This window comes from Solanum lycopersicum, chromosome 1 (genome assembly GCF_036512215.1).
Source record: "Solanum lycopersicum chromosome 1, SLM_r2.1".
NCBI lineage: Eukaryota > Viridiplantae > Streptophyta > Magnoliopsida > Solanales > Solanaceae > Solanum > Solanum lycopersicum.
The window spans coordinates 18,895,867-18,914,223 of NC_090800.1; the positions used below are offsets into that span (position 1 = coordinate 18,895,867).

General features: G+C 34.5%; 1 protein-coding gene, 1 long non-coding RNA gene and 1 pseudogene across 2 annotated transcripts; 1 reads left to right on the plus strand and 2 right to left on the minus strand.

The window, feature by feature from the left end:
• Window positions 1-230: 230 nt before the first annotated feature.
• On the plus strand, window positions 231-5,235 carry LOC138340812 (uncharacterized). The gene is made up of 2 exons (XR_011213663.1): window positions 231-427; window positions 4,950-5,235. It is a non-coding gene; the product is annotated as an uncharacterized lncRNA (long non-coding RNA).
• A 2,748-nt stretch (window positions 5,236-7,983) lies between these two features.
• Window positions 7,984-9,004, minus strand: LOC101254826 (extensin-2-like; annotated as a pseudogene).
• A 434-nt stretch (window positions 9,005-9,438) lies between these two features.
• Window positions 9,439-15,714, minus strand: LOC101254517 (disease resistance protein Roq1-like). Its single transcript, XM_004228761.5, has 5 exons — window positions 15,122-15,714; window positions 13,087-14,158; window positions 12,646-12,942; window positions 11,080-12,228; window positions 9,439-11,001 (listed from the first exon to the last, which is right to left on the minus strand). The coding sequence occupies exons 1-5, from the start codon at window positions 15,601-15,603 to the stop codon at window positions 10,021-10,023; spliced, it is 3,981 nt and encodes a 1,326-aa protein (XP_004228809.1). The 5' UTR covers window positions 15,604-15,714; the 3' UTR covers window positions 9,439-10,020.
• Window positions 15,715-18,357: the final 2,643 nt, after the last annotated feature.

Genomic DNA, 18,357 nt, shown 5'->3' on the forward strand with positions numbered 1-18,357 from the left:
AAATTATTATTTTTCCAAAGTTAATAAAAATAATGATATTTATTGTAGATTTTCCTCAAAATTACATCTCAAATGATCTTTCAACTATCAAACAATATTGTTAACCTTTTTAAGAAATTAATTTCCAAGCTTCAAATGTTGTGGAACTTGATAAGATTGTTTTACTTAGGGGTTAAGGGAGGTCGGTTAGTTGATTAACCACATAAACCCCTAAAACTAAGTCATTAACTCATTCATCTAAGACCCCATATGACTCTCCAAATATTTTCTCTCTAGAGGAGGATGAGCCTTTAGGGATTTGAATCAAGGTATGTGTACTTTACTTATCCATGGGTTCTTCCATCCATAGAGCCCCTTCGTTTCCCCCAATTACCCCAATTATGAAGTCAAAAATCCAATTCTAGTTGGACTTGTTCTTACATCGTGGGTAAGTTTTGGGTATGATTCCAATCTAGTGGATTTCCTAATTATGATTGTATTAGCATTGAATTTATGATATTATGATGAATTTATGTGTTTTCTATGGTAAACCCTAGTCTAAGTTGATGAACATGATTGATGCCATTAGAGGTGAAATTGAAGGTTCATAAGTGATCTTCTTAAATCAATGACATGTGTAGTAATTGATCAAAGTTAGGATCATATAATCATGAATTAAACTAGACTCTATTGTATATGATTAATCTTGGCATGTAAAGTTGAATTTGAATTTTTATGATTAACTGTGACTAGAATCACTTAGTAATAAATATGTTATCAAAAACTGTGACTAGAATCACCTAGTAATACATATGTTATCAAAATACCTTGAAATCTAGGTATAAAGAAGAGATTAAGAAAGAAACCTTGAGAGTAAGACTTGTGATCATAATAGCTAGAGCTTCAGGGTGATGTTAATGTGATTAATTATTTATGTTAAGGCTTTGAAAGTAATGTCTAAATGAGAAGATAAGTCTAATAAGTAGAATTGTGGTGAAAGTTATATACTCACCTAAGCTACCCCATAAATACTTGATAGATGAAAGTGATACAATCACTTGAACATGAATTGATTGTCAAGGACATCCTTCTATGAGACATGAGTGTCAAGCAAGGTTTAACAAGTAAACCTTGGGGTGTATGCTTGACTCCAAGTGAATAGACAATGAGATGGAGTGTCACACCAGATAGGGTCTGGGCTCCAAGTAGAAAAAAGATTCACACCTAGTTGATGCGAGGAATATCCAAGTTAAAGAGGGAGATGTTACATAGTAGTGTGAGTTTTTCCAAAGTTAGGAACTAAGACTTACTTAATAAAGTAACTCATAGTGTTCAAGAGTGCAAAAGACTTAGACATGCTTAAGATAATATCTCATAGGGTCCATGTGAATAAGGAACTTAGACATACTCAAGGGAGTATCTCATAGTGTTCAAGTATAAATGGATTTAGACATGCATAAGTAAGTATCTCATAGGATCCATGTAAATAGTGAACTTAGATGTGCTTAAGAGAGTACCTCATTGTGAGACCCCGAAGATGACCTAGTTTAACTAGAGCCTAACATGTTGATATTATGTTCTAATGTCCTAAATATGTCTAAAATATAGTATATAGGCAGTAGCTAAAGTATTAGAGGTGTTGGAAGTCAAACGTCAAGGGACGACTAAGACATTTGACGACTAAGTCACCTAAATATCTAAAATATGTTTCTATGTGTTTATGTGTGTTTCATGGCGTTTTAAGGCTCTTAATAGAGTTTATATATCAAGTATAGGCAGTGGTTAAAGTTTCGTGAATTTTGGAGGTCAAACGACCAAGAACGTCCAAGGTGTTCGAAAGATATGTCTTGAGTTGACCTTGTACGTCTAGGCGAGTTTCGTCAAGTTTTACATCTTCGTTTTGGATGAAATTCATGTGAGAGGTGTTAAACTTATAGAAAATAATATTTGGATTGGAATCATCCGGGAAATTATCCCCAAGGACCACCAAAGGGTCCTTGAGGAAGGACCTAAAACTGTTGGCATGGCAGTCCCAGGAAGACCCCAAACAACAGAGCCTTCGACGACTCGTAGGCCTGTTGACGCCCCGTCAAAGGTTTTAGTCGATGGTAATTAATCATGGGAGGGAAAGGATCTTGTCCAGCCGCTGTAGCCAACACGGAGGGTTGTGACACCCCGTCGTAGTTGTGACACCCCGTCAAGGGCAGGTGTCGCACGCACCTGTGTTCCTGCGCAGGCTGTTGTCTACTACCAATTCACCCCGCTTATAAAGTAAGTCATGGAAGGTTATTAAAGGTTTAATTTGGGTATTTTAATTAAGTATATAAAGGGTAATCACATGGAAGACTTCATTCTTCAAAATCATAAACCCAAAACATTCAGAAAATATCCCAAAACCTCCATTGAAGTCCAACTTGAAGAGGCAGCATGGCGAGGGGTTTATGTGACGAAATTCTTCATAAAAGTGAAGAATTATCATCCTTGAGTTATGATTTTGATCCTTGAAACTCGTTTCATCAAGGAGCCCAACTCTCAACATGTTTTTCAAAGTTTTCTAAAGTGAATTGTCCAATTTCATGATTCTACCATGGGTTCTTGCATAAATGATTTCTAAACATTGAATTATGATCTAATTGATATTGTATTGATGATTTGAACATAACTTACCTATCAACACCATGTAAATTGATGAACCCTAGTTTTGACTACTCATTGGGTTACTTGATGAATTGTTATGTAGTTTCTTATGTGCTTTCTAATGATATAAGAATTGTATTCAATTGTTATATAATTGATCCTAGATTGTTAAACCTAGATTGAATTGATAGAGATTTCATTGGATATTATGATTATTGCTTGAATTGTTGGTTATGGCCTTGGGTAAGGGCCTTGTGATATTGAATTTGACGATTTAACATTGAATTGAAGTGTGAATATGGGAATGAAGGTATGCTGCCTGGATTTCTTTAGTTTGATATTAATTATAGTTCGATTCTATTGTGATTGGTATGGTCCACTTATGGTGGCAGTGTTACATGTTTTACTTGCAATTGACTTGGCCTTGTCGGCGTTACTTTATGAAATATTATGAGCATAGACTTATTGAAAACTACTTGAAGTTATGTGGCCATTTGTGTAGTTTGATTATGTGAAGCATGACATTATCTATCTACACGTGAAGTTATATAGCCGTATATGTATTCTTCTAGTTATGTTGCCTTAAGTGATCATGTTAGACTTTGACTTGACATTATGAGTATAGTGTTAGGTTAAGTCTTGGTTATTCTTAATTGACTTATGAATCTATGTGGATTATATTAATAATGTTATGATGATATATATGATGACTTGAAGATGTTAGGTTGTTTTAGAGGTGATTCTAGAATAACTTGTATTATGTGTTAAAAGCGAAGTATGTGGTATCTTGTCTTGGTTGACTTGTACCTCTTGCTGATGTATATATAATTATGAATATGTGATATCTTGATTTAGGGTGTTAGAACTCTTAGTCTTGAATGTATGAATGACATGTGACTTTAAATTATGATATGAGAGTCTATTATGTGAAATCATTGACTTAAGGGTAAGGTTAAGATTTTTGAAGCGTAAGCCGTAATGGTATCCTTCAAAGTAAAGGAATGATGGATTTAAGGTTAGTTAGCTCGAACGGCATCATATTAATCCTTAGGAAAGTCATCATGAGCTTCTTGTCGCCATTGTGAGGTAAACCTAGTAGACCTTCCTTGGTAGGGTAAAAGTGATTGGGTTAATGAACTTGATGTGGAACCCTTTTATGTGAACCTAATGTATGAGTTACTCTATAAAACGAAGGCTAGCACCGAGTGAGTATGGTAAGGGAAAGTAGTTCTAGTTAAGTATGAGACTAGAATACAAAGTATGCCCTTCATATTCCTTAACCATGTGCCTACATGGGATGTGTCTAAGTTCTACCATTGGAAAGTAGAACAACCTCATTGGAGTAGGATAGAACTCCGGTTCCATGTCTTGCTATCATGGTCTATGTAGGTTATTGGTTGTTATCATCATATGGAATGCCTATTAGCATTTGAGAAGTTTATGGAGCTTCGGTGGTGGTATGGGTCGTTATCTAGACATTGCACAATAGACTTTGAAGGTGTTATGTGGAGTCCCTAGGTCTTATCCAAGACCATTACTTGAATGTCCGTTATGTGATGTATGAGCCTTAATGATCTAATGAACTAATGGATTATGTTAAGGAGTATGTAAATAAATGAGTACCTAATCAAAAGTGACTTAAGGATTCCTTAGCTAAAGTGTGAAGAGGGCATAAGGGATGATTTATTCATGTCTTATCTTTGGAAGTCTTGAGGACGACTCTAGTTCGGGAAGTTGGTTGATTTTGTGGACATGATCTAAGCCATAGGTAATCTTAAGGAATATTTAGGTAATCTTGAAGAGGTCACTATGGACGTTATCTTCTTGATTTACTTAAGTAGGTCTTTTGATAGCCTTTGGGAAGAGAATGTCATATCATCTATGTGTTGGTGTATTATGTCAGCATGATTCTATCTTAGGGAGTCTATAGGATCTCTTAAGTGTGTGTGTAAGGAATTGTATGGGCTGTCGCTTCACAACTCACACAAGTGAGACTTAGAATTCACCTTTGGTAGAAGAATCTTACCTTGATGTTTATGATTGCTTTGTAAGTATGTATGTGAAGGGTGGTTTAGACACATCTAGAGAGGGTATATGAGCGGTCTCTCTTTGTGTGACTTAAGTGAATCTTAGGATGACTTAAGTGAGGAAATCATATGCTAGAAGTATCTCATGTGTTTCTAAATTAATTTATGATGTTTTCTTGATTAAATATGTTTTGAAAAAAAATGAAAAGATGCATATTTCCAATAAAGTCCATTTTCATGATTTTTATGCATACAACCATACTTAGTACATGTAGTTGTACTAACTCCATACTTCTATATATATAGTTCTTGGTAGGTGAGGAGCTTTGAGAAGTGAAGACTTGGACTTAGAAGATCATTCAAGAGAAGTTGAAGTATGTCCTCACTTGACGCGAGGGCATATATGTGTCTTTTATGTTTTCATTCAAAGTATTATAATAGACTAAGTATTTCTATATTCGTATTTTGAAGTATGGGCCGTGTCCTTAGTATTCTTGTGTCTTAAGATAATGAGATTGAGACTTAGTATTTCCTATTACTTTTATATGAAAGAGATTTAGAAGACTATTTATGTTTTGTGAAAAGTTTTAAATCCACTACTTTTCACTATGTATATGAAATGAATGATATGAAAGAGGCTGGTCTAAGAACTCCGAGAGTTCAACGACGCCAGTTACAGTCCAAGATTGTACCCTAACTTCTAGGGTATGGTTTAGGGTTGTGACACTCACAGTGTTCAAAGGTTTAAAGAGAGATGAACTAAGATGCGCTTAGAGAGTACCTTATAGTGTTCTTAAGTTAAATAGAGGAACTAGGTTCCAAATCAAGAAGTATTAGTATGAGTACCTAAAAGTGGTACTTAGCATGAGTAGTATTATGGGGTGCTACTCATGCATTGCACAAGTATGACTTAGGGTTATTAAAGAAGATATTTGAGATAGGTTTGTGCCATAAATGCCTTCCTTGATATAGTTGAGTAAAGGTGAGAGATTCCATTAGCTATGAAAGTAATCCAATAGTGAGACCAATGTAGGGTAAATATGACTAGGATTACTTCAAGGTTATGCTTAGTGTGAAGGATAGTATGGATGCCTTTCATGCATTGCACAAGTGTGCTTTGAGGTTACTTAGAAGTATGATGCCCTTTTGGCAGAAAAGCTTAAAGACTTAAACCAAGTATATAGACTATGATTAAAATGACCAAAAAGAAATACTTGACTTTGGTAGTATAATGGAATGTTATTCGTGCATTACACATGTATGATTTTGAGGTTGCTTTAGAATATGGTATAGATGACTAGGAGTCGAATGATGTGTATATGAGGTTTATGTCGGATACTTTGCTTATTGTTCATGAAGTAAACCATATGATGTTGGTTTATGTCTTATATTGACTAACCCTTGTCTTATGCTCTTATAATTATGATAGATATCATGCTTGATACATTTTATACTAACGCATACTTTGCCTACATTCTAATCAAATATAGGGTTTCGGAGATTGAGTTTTTTTGGAGGCTAGGATTCTAAGAATCAAGAAGAGTTGAAGAATTTGTGAGTCCTCATAGCTTTGAGGACAAGCCTATCATTTCCTTTATGTCATTTCTTTATGTTTTAGACTTTGTATGGGTAATGATGCTTGTCCACTCGCTGCTAAGCCTAAATCTTACGAAATGGTTATTAATCTTAACTTGTCTTATTATCCATGGAAGTGAACAAGTAAGTTGTCAACTCAAGTTAGAATTTATTAGAATAACTCCTTAATCTTGATTCAACGTGGATGAGAAAAATTTTCAACCTTATGAATCCTTTTTGTGATAAAACCCTTTCACAATCATGTTTTGAGTAGCATGAGAGAAATTCTTTCATAACAACAATAACAACAACAACATCAATGTTTTACCCTCAAAGCAACCTTAAATCATGTATATCAATTTTATAAAGAAATATGCATGTCCTCATAAATTCATCTTTGATAGTGCATAAGCTTCATCATGTGATCATAGTTAAGAAATCATGGATCATTCATGGTTTCACGTGAATTCAACTTAGAATCATGTAATTATCTCAATTCATGGATATGCATAAGAATATATAAAACAATCAATTGGATCATAATTGAAAATAACTAATGATATTGTATAAAATATTAACTTCAATTGGATATTCTAACTAGTAAAATTTGAGAATTAGGAACCTTGTGGGGGAAAGGACTCCACATGTGAAGACTATCATACCTTTATGTCAAAATCCCACAATCAATGGTGAACTTTAAGACTTGATCTTTAAATCATAGACTCTTCTTCAACCTTCAGAGAAAAATTTTGGGGAAAGAACTTGGAGGGTTTTGGGGGAATTTGAAGAATGATTTAGAACAATTAGCTTTTAGGCTTAAAAGACTTATAGAGGGTCTATGATAAGGATAAAAACGACCTTGTTTAGGTATAATTCCATTAGAGAAAAATATTATAAAGCCCTTAAAAATTGGTCGGTGTGAGTCCAAGTTTGAATGTTGAATTCCGGGTCAGAATTCAGGGTAAGGTCCAGATCGGTCTTAGAGTTAGATCTCGAAGTCATATCCCAATTCTGAGGGTTGAATCTCTGATCGGTTGACGGAGTTGATTTTGGGTCAATTTTTTTCTTAGAAAATATTTTATACTCTCTAGCCAAAAAATAGGTAGTTTTGGAAAATATTTTGCATTCACCAACTAAACACAAGAAAATATTTTCCACTCACCAACCAAGCATAAGTTACAAACCAACTTATTTCCAAGAAAAGATTTTGTAGCAAAAATTTTCCACTCATCAATCAAATATGAAAAATATTTTCGATTGACGCCGGAAGCTCTACCATCGAACATATTCAATAACAATCTCAGTGAAGATTCTATGAATTTTAATTTTGAAACAACTTCTTTTGGCGAGGCAACTGTTATAGGAACTATTAACATTACTTTATAAGCCATCTAATATTTTATGTCTTTTCATATTTATCATCTGATCTTTTCATTAAAATGTGTTGTAGAAAAATGACTTAATATCGTTTGGCAAATCAAAATCAATAATTCGTTCTAATTGAACCCTTATATTGAACCATTGACTAGAAACATATATGTTCTTTAGAATGCAATTAACATCATTTATTTATAAGGGAAGAACTCTTCTGATTAAAAAAAAAATTATATAAAAAGAATGCATATTATAATTATTAGTACAAAAGCTCACATAACAAAGAAAAATCAATCCTTTGGGGAAGCACTCAAAAGAAAATAGCAGTTGCTCTATGGAGGAAGAAAAGGATTTAAGAGAAAGAAATAGTGAAATAAATTGAACAATATTTCTAGTAGACTGATGGGGGTGGTGGAAGTGAGTAGTATGGTGGACTTGGAGGTCATTTATACGAAGGGGTAGATTCTTCATAGTATGGTGGTGGGGGAGGAGATGTAAAGGAAGGGGTAGATTCTTTAAATATGGTGGAGGAGGGGGGGATTTATAGGAAGGAGTAGATTTTTTGTAGTATGGTGGAGGGGGAGGGGACTTGTAGTAAGAAGGAGATTTCTCATAATAAGTTGATGGTGGAGGATGAGACTTGTAGTAAACTAGTGACTTGTAATATTTTAAAGGTGATGGTGATTTATAGTATTTAGAAGGAGAATGTGATTTGTAATATTTTGATGGGGATGGGAAGTATTTAGAAGGAGAATGTGATTTGTAATATTTTGATGGGGATGGGAACTTGTATTAATAGTGTGTCGATGGAGCAGACGACTTGTAGTACTAATTTGCAGGTGATGGAGACTTGTAGTAGTGCTTTGTAGGTTTTGGTAATTTGTAGTAGTGCTTTAAAGGGAAAGGTGACTTGTAGTACTTCTTTGAAGGCACGGGTGCCTTGTAGTACTTTTTTGAAGGAGCTGGTGACTTGTTATACTTCTCTACCACCGGTGACTTGTAGTAGTGCTTCGAAGGACCAGATGACTTGTAATACTTTGTTACAATAGGTGACTTGTAATAGTGTTGTGAAGGAGCATGTGACTTGTAATACTTTGCTACAATAGGTGACTTGTAGTACTTTGAAGGAGCATGCGTCTTGTAATAGTAATGGGATGGAGGATGTTCAACATGTTTTTCTGGTTTCTTGTAGTATGGGGATAGTGATTTGTAGTCTTTCTTAGAGTTGTAAAATGGTGAATGAGAAGTATAGTCGTAAGAGTAATCAGCAACAACAGTGCTGACTACAAAGCAAATGCAAGTAGAGGCAATTGCCCCAAATTTCCAAAGCTTTCTCATTTTAATTTTTGGAAGAAAAAAAGGATAGAGCTAAGACTTGTGTTGCATAGTTGAGTTGGTAGCAAAGTAACATCCTTCTTGAGATTAATGTAACAACTTCATGGTTAGCCACTAAGATCATAGGAAAGTCAAAATAAAGATTATTTTAGTTTAATTAGTGGCTAACATTTTTTTGGGGTGGTTGAAAAAATAATTTGAAAGTGTGTTAGTTTAGAAAGAATATATAAGTCGACATGTATATTGAACTTGACATTCAAAAATATGAAGGCAAACTAGATTACAAGAACAACAATATACTCAGTATAATCTCACAAAGTAGGGTCCAAAGAGGGTAGAATATACATAAACTTTACCCCTACCTCAGAAATAGAGAGCTTGTTTCTTTATAGACACTCGACTCAAGGAGAAATCATCCAAAGCAGTCCAAAAGAAGTAACAAAAGTGGGAAAAAAAAAGATAGAAAGGGGATAGCAACTACAACCCTTCAAGAATGTGTTCAACATGCAAGTATTACAACTCATTTCCATCATATTTGTGGAGGGTATTATTGTAAACACATTTGAAAAGTTAAAAATTATGCAATGTATTTTATTTTTAATACATCAAACCAAACACTCCATAAGAAATAATCTCAGCATGACTAATATCAGCACTGCTAATGCAAGTATTACTAATACACCGTATTCAATACTTGTCTTGTACATCCTACCAAACAACTCTTAAAGGTAGCATGAGGATAAAAAAGAAGAAGAGGAGATGGACACACCTAACCAGAATGCAGAAAAACATAAGATTTCACCAAAAGCTTCACCCCAACCTTGAACATCCTGCCATTTGTTGCCTTTGGGCCAGCAAACTGAGAGGTCCATCGATAATTCTAAGTCATGAATGATCGGGGAAGAGCCGGAGAGTTTGAGATTGTCCAGAAGTGCACTGTGTCTCCAATTGTTGGGATGCAAACCAAGAGGTCCATCGATATTTCTAAGTCAGGAATGATCGGGGAAGAGCCGGAGAGTTTGGGATTGTCCAGAAGTGCATTGTGTCTCCAATTGTTGGGATGCAAACCAAGAGGTCCATCGATATTTCTAAGTCATGAATGATCGGGGAAGAGCCGGAGAGTTTGAGATTTTCCAGAAGTGCATTGTGTCTCCAATTGTTGGGATACTACAGAGCAGCCAGAACCAGTTGTCATTGAATTATCTTTGTGCTCATCTGGAGAGACATCAAAAACGTCAGGCTGGTCAACTACCACACATGAGGTAGCCTCATCTATTGCTTCATCAACTCGCGGATCATCAGCTTGAGGGATCTGTGTAGTTTGGGGCTGTCCTGAAGAGCATGACTCATCCCTATGCTGGAAGCTTTGTGCTGCAGAAGAGCTTGGTGTTTCCATTTGTTGATCAGGAACTATGCTGGTGGAGCACGAATCCTTCATCACTTGACGAAGATCAAGGCGTCTTCTCTTAACAGAAACATCTTCTTTTCTGTGGCCTTGGTCATCATTACATTCTCTAAACAGATCAGAATTCGGAGAATCAACATCACATTGGACCGCGATGGTTGATTGATCTATCTGTTGAATTTTCTTCTCATACACCAGAAGAAGCCCCCATTTTGTTGCAATGTCTGGTTCTAACGATGCCTCGAAGAAGCAATACTCATTTAGCAGCTTCTTCCCTTTCTCACATGCTACAAAAGGTATGTAGTTAAAACAAATGGAGTATTTACTACCATGAGAGCAAAAAGTTTGGCGAGCAACAATCAGACATTTTTTCTGGAGTACATCATGTTCTTGCCTGTTATATCTTTGCACTAACTTGGCAGTAACCTTAGTGCATCCGAACCTACGACTACTACCTCGTTGTGATTTATCATTTGAACATTTCTGGTTCTGACCAATCACCGATGGTACACGAAAGCATAAAACAAATCCTTTGATGAATTTACTTTCGTACCAACGTGGATCAAGTTGAGTGGAGAATCTTTTCGTTTGTTCTTTCCGATAATAAGTGAACCATTTCCATTTTATATCTCCAGGGAAGAAAAGGCTCAAGGGCGGCCTTTTCTCACACTACAAGAAAGAAACCGGTATAAGCTCCAACATAAACATAATTGGATAAGCAGAAAAATCACGAGAGAGAGCTGATACCTGAGATGCCACACTAATCATGCGGAGGACAAAAAGCAATAAATCAGTCAGTTCACCTTTGTTCTCGATATGGCGAGTGAATGACACTGAATAGAGATCTGAATATTTGGTAAGGAAATCAGGGATGCTTTTCAAGATTAGAGGATCACATGCATATAACTCCTTTATAAATGGCGGAAGTTCAGGCAATGCAAGCTTCTCACAAAATGTTATGTCTAAGTAATGAAAGAGTTGATTGGTACTCTCATCATTTCTAGTCAAATCCAAGTGAGCTAACGAAGATAAACCTCCAACATCTGGAAAATGTTCTGCACTACATAGCCTGTTTTTTTTTAGCTTTAACACCCTCAACGGCAACGATACACCTGATGAAGGCGGGAACAGAAAAGTTGCACCTTGTCTGTATCCAGACCAACGAGAAAACGATAAGAAGCTTAGCTCACGAAGATCTGTAACTGAAGTTGGTATCTGGGAAATTGAAGTACCAGATACTACTAGCTTCTTTAACAGTTTCAAGTCACCAATCTTTTCTGGCAAATAGATTAGTCTTTTGCAATTGTAGATAAGAAGGGCTCTTAGATTCTTCAGACAACAAAAGCTGTTTGGAATGCTTACTAGATCTTTACAATGACTTAATCTAAGTTGTTTGAGGGAACGAAGATTCCCGATTGATGCTGGAAGCTCTACTATCGGGACATATTCGATAACAATGTCCTGTAAACAGTGCATTCCGTCTGGTGGCGGAAATATAGTGACTTTTGGAAGACAAGAAAGTTTGAGAGTCTCAAGGGATTCCATCTGATCAAAATTTGGAAGCTTCTCAAGGTATTGACAGTTAGTCAGCTCTAACGTCAATAAACGGTGCATCCCCTTGGTTTCTGGCAATTCCCTCAATTTTGGAAGACAAGAAAGTTTGAGACTCTTAAGGGATCCCATCTCAACACAACTTGGAATTTTCTTGAGGCTCGGACAATCAATTAGCTCCATTGAAGTGAGTTTCATGAGAACTCCAAAAGATGGGCTGACTTCTCTCAAACTGTTACATCCCTCTAGCTTTACTCTCTCTAAATTTGGCATTATATCGAAGCTTGGAACTTCTTCCAACTTCTCACAGTAGCTGAGGTACAAAGCCTTAAGTTTGTCCAATCCCTATTTAGAATGGTAAAATGTTAGCGAAGATGATAAAACACCTCTACCACTCATAGAGAACGATACACAATAACAACATATCTTGTGTGGTCCTACATATGGGGCCTGGGGAAGGTAAGATGTACAGAGACCTAACTGCTATATCTATGGGGTAGGGAGGTTGTTTTCTGATATACCCTCAGCTCAAAAGAAATGTTATCTAAGCAGGGTTGCAAGAAAATATGACAGCGAAAAAGCAACCACACGACTACTAAATACTAATAAATGATAGGGTCATGTCATAAAGAACAATATACGAATGATAAATTAAACTTAGAAGTGTGGTATCCTATTTAAATGATGAAAAGTTGTTCCTCTCTCATAAGTAGATTGATTAAGAGTGAAAAACTCAAAGGAAAGCTATAGTAAGAATCGTACCTTTGAAATTGACCAGAGCTTCTGGAGTGTAGTACTTTCAAGTATATCGAGACGAAGAAGCTTTGAAGGTTCAAAACTCTGTGGCAATGAATTTAAAGGGCAACCTTCCCAATCAAGCCACCTTATGCTGCTAGGAAGATGAGTGATCGGATCAATAGAGCAGAAATTTGTTGCTCTTACTTCAAGCACCCTTAATCTTTTCATTTTCCTGAATGTTTCATTTATGTTGTAACATGATATATCCCGTTTTCGTACGTAATCCCTTGGGATCGATAGGCCCTCCACAGCTTCTGCCTCCTAAAAAAAGGAAACAAAAGAATAACCTTTAAAGAACACTATATCCTGAAATCATATCCATAGCCGAAAATTCTATTAAAACTTGCAAGTAGATTGACATGAGTTCCATACAGTTCATATGCATGAGGTAATGACATATCTTACCAAATTTCCAGTAAACAAATCCTCGATGTCCTCGGGAAGCCATATTCTGCTCCTTCTTGTGTCGCCTTGTCTCACGATGTGCCAGGCCATTTCTTGTATCAAATCATGCATTTCGATTGTGTCATATGGTGAGACAAATAAGAGAGACTTTTCAATCAAGACTCTTATTGTAGATCCAATATCACAACTCTCAAGCATTTCCCCTACAGAACTCCTCAATTTTCCTCTATAAAAGCATCCGATATCAAGAAATAGTCTCTGATCAGAAGGACTCAGCCCATCAAAACTTATCTTAAGCTTAGCAAGAACATCATCTGGCATATCCTTAAGTCTGTCCACTGTGCATTTCCACACAATCTTGTCTAGCCCGCAGAGAGACGAACCTAGAATTTTCAGAGCTAAAGGGAGAAAACCGGCAGTCTGTACAACTTGATTTAATAGCTCCTCAAAATCTTTATCTGGAATTCTTTGCTTAAAGGCGTGTAGGCTGAATAGCTCTATCGCTTCATCGCGAGTCATCAAGTTGACTGAATACACTTCATCCACCACATGATTATGTAACAAATGTTTATCTGTTGTAGTAATCAAAATTCTACTGCCGATACCAAACCAATCACGCCCTCCAACTAACATTTCTAATTGGTCCTTTTGAATTACATCATCAAGAATGATCAAAACTTTCATCGAGCGTAGTCTTTCCTTTATGATTCTCATGCCTTCATACACACTTGCTATAGTTATACTTACTTTGAGGATTTTCGAGAGGAGAACACCTTGCAGATATTGCAGTCCATGTGTCTTTTGCATTTCTACAACATTATCCAGAAAACAAACTCCTTCAAATTGGCCCCAATATTTGCCAAACACAGCTCTTGCAATTGTTGTCTTACCAATGCCTCCCATCCCCCAAATTCCAATAAAACGAACATCGAGTGTTTCCATCCTTAGTAATGAACTTACTTCCTGCACTCGAGATTCCATCCCCACCAAATCATTTTCTATGGTTGAAATAACTTGACATAATTTACTCAGTATGCCTTCAACTACATGCTGAATGCAATTAGATTCATACCTGTACATGAAATTGCAAAAACAACTTGAAATGAGACTTCACAAACAATGCGCATTATCATGACAAAATATATCCTTTGAGAAAGGACAATATTGTTAAGAAATTAGACTTGACGTCTAACTTAACCCCAAAACCTAGTTCATGAGGTGAAAATTGATCAACACATAAGAGGACACATAAGCTCATATCGAAAACTAATGTCGGACTTCAACACCCCTCGCACATCGAGGATTAGACATTAGAGGAGAGGGGTGGATCTTAGTCAAATGTTAAAATTATGGAACTTAGGCCTAACTCAACTACAAAACTAGCTAATGAATTAAGGATCGCCCAAAATCATATAAGGAGAGAAAAACTTATATTCCAACACACAACAAAACATATTTTTATTTTGAGCCCTACCCTTTATTTCTCCCCTTTAGATTGCATAAGGATAGTATAACTACTTTTAGTATTAACATATGATTTTAATAATAGTTGTGTTGTTCAAACATATCTTGTAGGCTATTTATTTAGTTAATGATGAACTAAGCCTTTAAATTTCCTTTCCAATAACTTATTTTTATATGGTTGATTGAGAACATATCTCCAAACTACAGAAATATTTTTCTATTTCATCAAATACCTAATAACAATGATGAATCCCCCTCAATACTGAAAATCATAGTCTGCCCTAACTATTGGCAAGAGAAAAGCCAGGATTTTGAGTTAATGAATTTTGTACTACAATTCTTTTTATTTACTGCGTACTAAAATAGATTATTTGTATATATATACTACATAAATACAGAGTTTGAGCCAACGCTACTGAATGACTATTGGAGTTAAGGTATAACTGACTGACATGAATAAGAAAAAGATTAAGCAAATATCTCAGATAATCACTCAACTAACAGTTATTATCTCAACTAAATCAAATATTTTTCAACAACAAAAGTAACTTTTTGAGATAATAACTATTACCCGTCATAGCCATTTGGCAAATCATATCCAGCTATTTTGCCTGCTTGACGAAATGCATCCCTCCAGCATAACACCTTCTCAACATCATCTTTCAAATTTTCCTCATGTATAGCAAAGGATTTAGCAAAAGTTTCACTTTGTTTAGTTACATGTGATGGATCTACATCATAGAATATAGGTATCACAGTTTGTCCTAATTCTTTTTTACATTCCATGATCTTCACAAGTTCATCTAAACACCAAGTGGATGATGCATAATTCTTAGAGAATACAACAATAGCAAATCTTGATTCTTCAATAGCTTTAACAAGTTCAGGTGAAATGGTTTTTCCTCTTTCCAATCTTTCATCATCTTTGAATGTATGAATTCCTTTTTGTTTTAGAGCATAGTTGAGATGACCAACAAAAGTTTTACGCGTATCTTTACCTCTAAAACTCAAGAAAACATCATTCTTCCAATTTTGTGGGCAAATAGAAGACATTGTATGAAGAAAATAATTGTGTTCAAGTTGTATTGAAGACACTAAATTTATTAATCTTCCTTAAGTCTTTGTTGACTTTAAGTAATAAATAAACAAGTTGAATGTTTATGTAGACCTATATGTATTTTTTAGTTGTTTTATCACTTCTTGGTAAATTCTACCAAAATACCTTGAAACTTCAATGTTCACATTGTCCATGACAATATTCATTTACCATATCCAAAAAAAGAAATATTTAGTGACAACAGAATTTCATTTAGTCACAATAATTATTATCATAAAATATTTAGCTTTATGTGATTATATTAAGAATTGTTAAAATACTTTAACGATATTGTTTATAACAAATTTTAAATATATGAAAAATAAATAACTATACAAATAAAATATGAAGAAACATAATTTTATTGATTAAGATAGCGGATACAATTATGTTGATCCCTTGATTCTACTCTCCTAAGATTGACAAAATTCGAGGGCCGTTAGTGGCGTATTTCTCGAACTAGGATGATTTAGATTTGATCTATATATGAATATTCCATTAATTTGTGGAGTATTCGAGATCTTGATCTCTTTATGAAATTTTCGAGATGCCTTTTAAGAGAATTTAGTACTTTTATATTGGCATAAATTAGGGTTTAGGGTTGAGTAGCCTCCAAGAATCCATATTTGAGTTGAACACAATTTGTAGAGTCCCAATTCGAATTGAACGCATCTTGTAGAGTCCCACAAAATTTTAATGTCTACAAATGCCCCCTGCTTCAGGGCTTGACAGAGGGTAGACTTATGAAACTCAATGACGAGGCTTGAAGTACTCATTCTTCCACCTTTGCAGCTTCAGATTTTCAGATTTAAGAGAGAAGAGATGAAGGGCAGATTTGGTCCCACTGGACGTGCCAATTTTGTTTGCAACAAATTTTAAACATATGAAAAATAAATAATCATACAAATAAAATATGAAGAAACATAATTTTATTGATTAAGATAGCGGATACAATTTTGTTGTTCCCTTGATTCTACTTTCCTAAGATTGACATAATCCGAGGGCCGTTACGCCACTAAATAGGATGATTTAGATTTGATCTCTATATGAATATTCCATCAATTTGTGAAGTATTCGAGATCTTGAAATTTTCGAGATGCTTTTTAAGAGAATTTAGTACCCTTCCTTTATATAGGCATAAATTAGAATTTAGGGTTGAGTAACCTCCAAGAATCCTTATTTGAGTTGAACACAATTTATAAAATCTCAACTCAAATTAAACGCATCTTGTAGACTCCCATAAAATTTTAATGTCTAAAGACATTATATAGACGCTTGATTATAAATACTTGTGCTGCTAAATTATTTATTTATTATAGTGATTTGAGTATCATTTTACATGGTCTTTGACTAGATACCCATGATTAAGAGAGAGAATCATCTTGAAATTTATAATGTAAACCAAATAATATTTAATATCATTCCATTTAAGTATATATATTAATAAAATAATACTCTCACATCCTCTATATCAAGGCACACTTTTTTAAAAATATACATTTCTATAATTTAAATTGAAAACAACTTAACTTTCAAATTATTCTTATATCTTAACTGAAATAATTTATAGCGATACAAATGATTATAACGTATTTTAGATCATAAATCTTTAAAAAAAATTAAAAAATTTGCAATCAAATCAAATGATTTAACATAAATTAAAATAGAGAAAGTACCACAAAGTTATATTATTTTTAATCATAAAAGGAATCATTTTTTTATGAAAAAAGGTGTGCAACATGGAATAAAAGAAAGTAATATAAAACAATGGGAAAGTGCAGATTTTTCTTCTAATTTAGATCTGAAACTAAAAGTTTAAGGGCATTCTCTCACTCATGTATCTTTGCTGAAGTGACCCTAATTATCAACCCCGTCATAGTAACTACTAAGTTATAGACGGTACACTAATTATTTTAGTTTAAAAAGTTATTTATTTTTTATTAATGTAATTTCGTAGGTTAGCTATAATTACCTGATTTGTATGTAAATATAAATATTAGAATACTATTTACATTATTTCTGAAGAGTAGCGTTAGAAAAAGAGCGTTTTCCTTCCTCAACCATTATGGATTAAGAAGATGTGAACGCGCATTATTCTTTATAAATCTATTAAAAAAAAAAAGTTGTGTACCAAGGTGGAAAAGTGATGTTACAATTGGGGATTTGAATAAAACGCGGAAGACACCAAATTAAAGCCTGCAGAGATTCGCGAAAATGATGAATAGTATTTTGGGAGCCACTCAACTTATTTTGTACCGTTTACCAAATTTATTGCTACATTGAGTCTTTTTAACTAGTAGTACATATATTATCTTTTAAAAAATATGAAATAGTAACATACAAGCAATCTTTGCAGAATCTTATAGATATATATATATAAATTGTAGAAGCCTATATTTGCATCAGAAGAGCATAATCACTTCTCTTCTATTTTAATCTCACCATTAATTATTATTTCTCAAAGAACAAATGAAGTCCAAAATAGACAATTAAATGTGATTAAGAGAATTGGATTCACAAACACCCAATTAGGATTTTAATGCTTTACCAATTCAAGAGAAATATCAGGATGAATAGTACGTATTTTGATGAAGCCAAATAAAAGTTAGTAAGAAAAATAATTATGTATCTGATTCTGGCATTAAGACTTTCACGAATCGATCAGACGTATGACTTCTCATCTGTTCCCATAAACGTAGTAAATAGCAAAA

Coding starts and splice junctions, on each gene's coding strand:
- LOC101254517 (XM_004228761.5), bottom strand. CDS start 15,603: ATGTCTTCTATTTGCCCACAAAATTGGAAGAATGATGTTTTCTTGAGT. Junction 12,943..13,086: donor ATTTGTTTACTGGAAATTTG/GTAAGATATGTC, acceptor TCCTTTTTTTAG/GAGGCAGAAGCTGTGGAGGG. Junction 11,002..11,079: donor TGATTAGTGTGGCATCTCAG/GTATCAGCTCTC, acceptor TCTTTCTTGTAG/TGTGAGAAAAGGCCGCCCTT.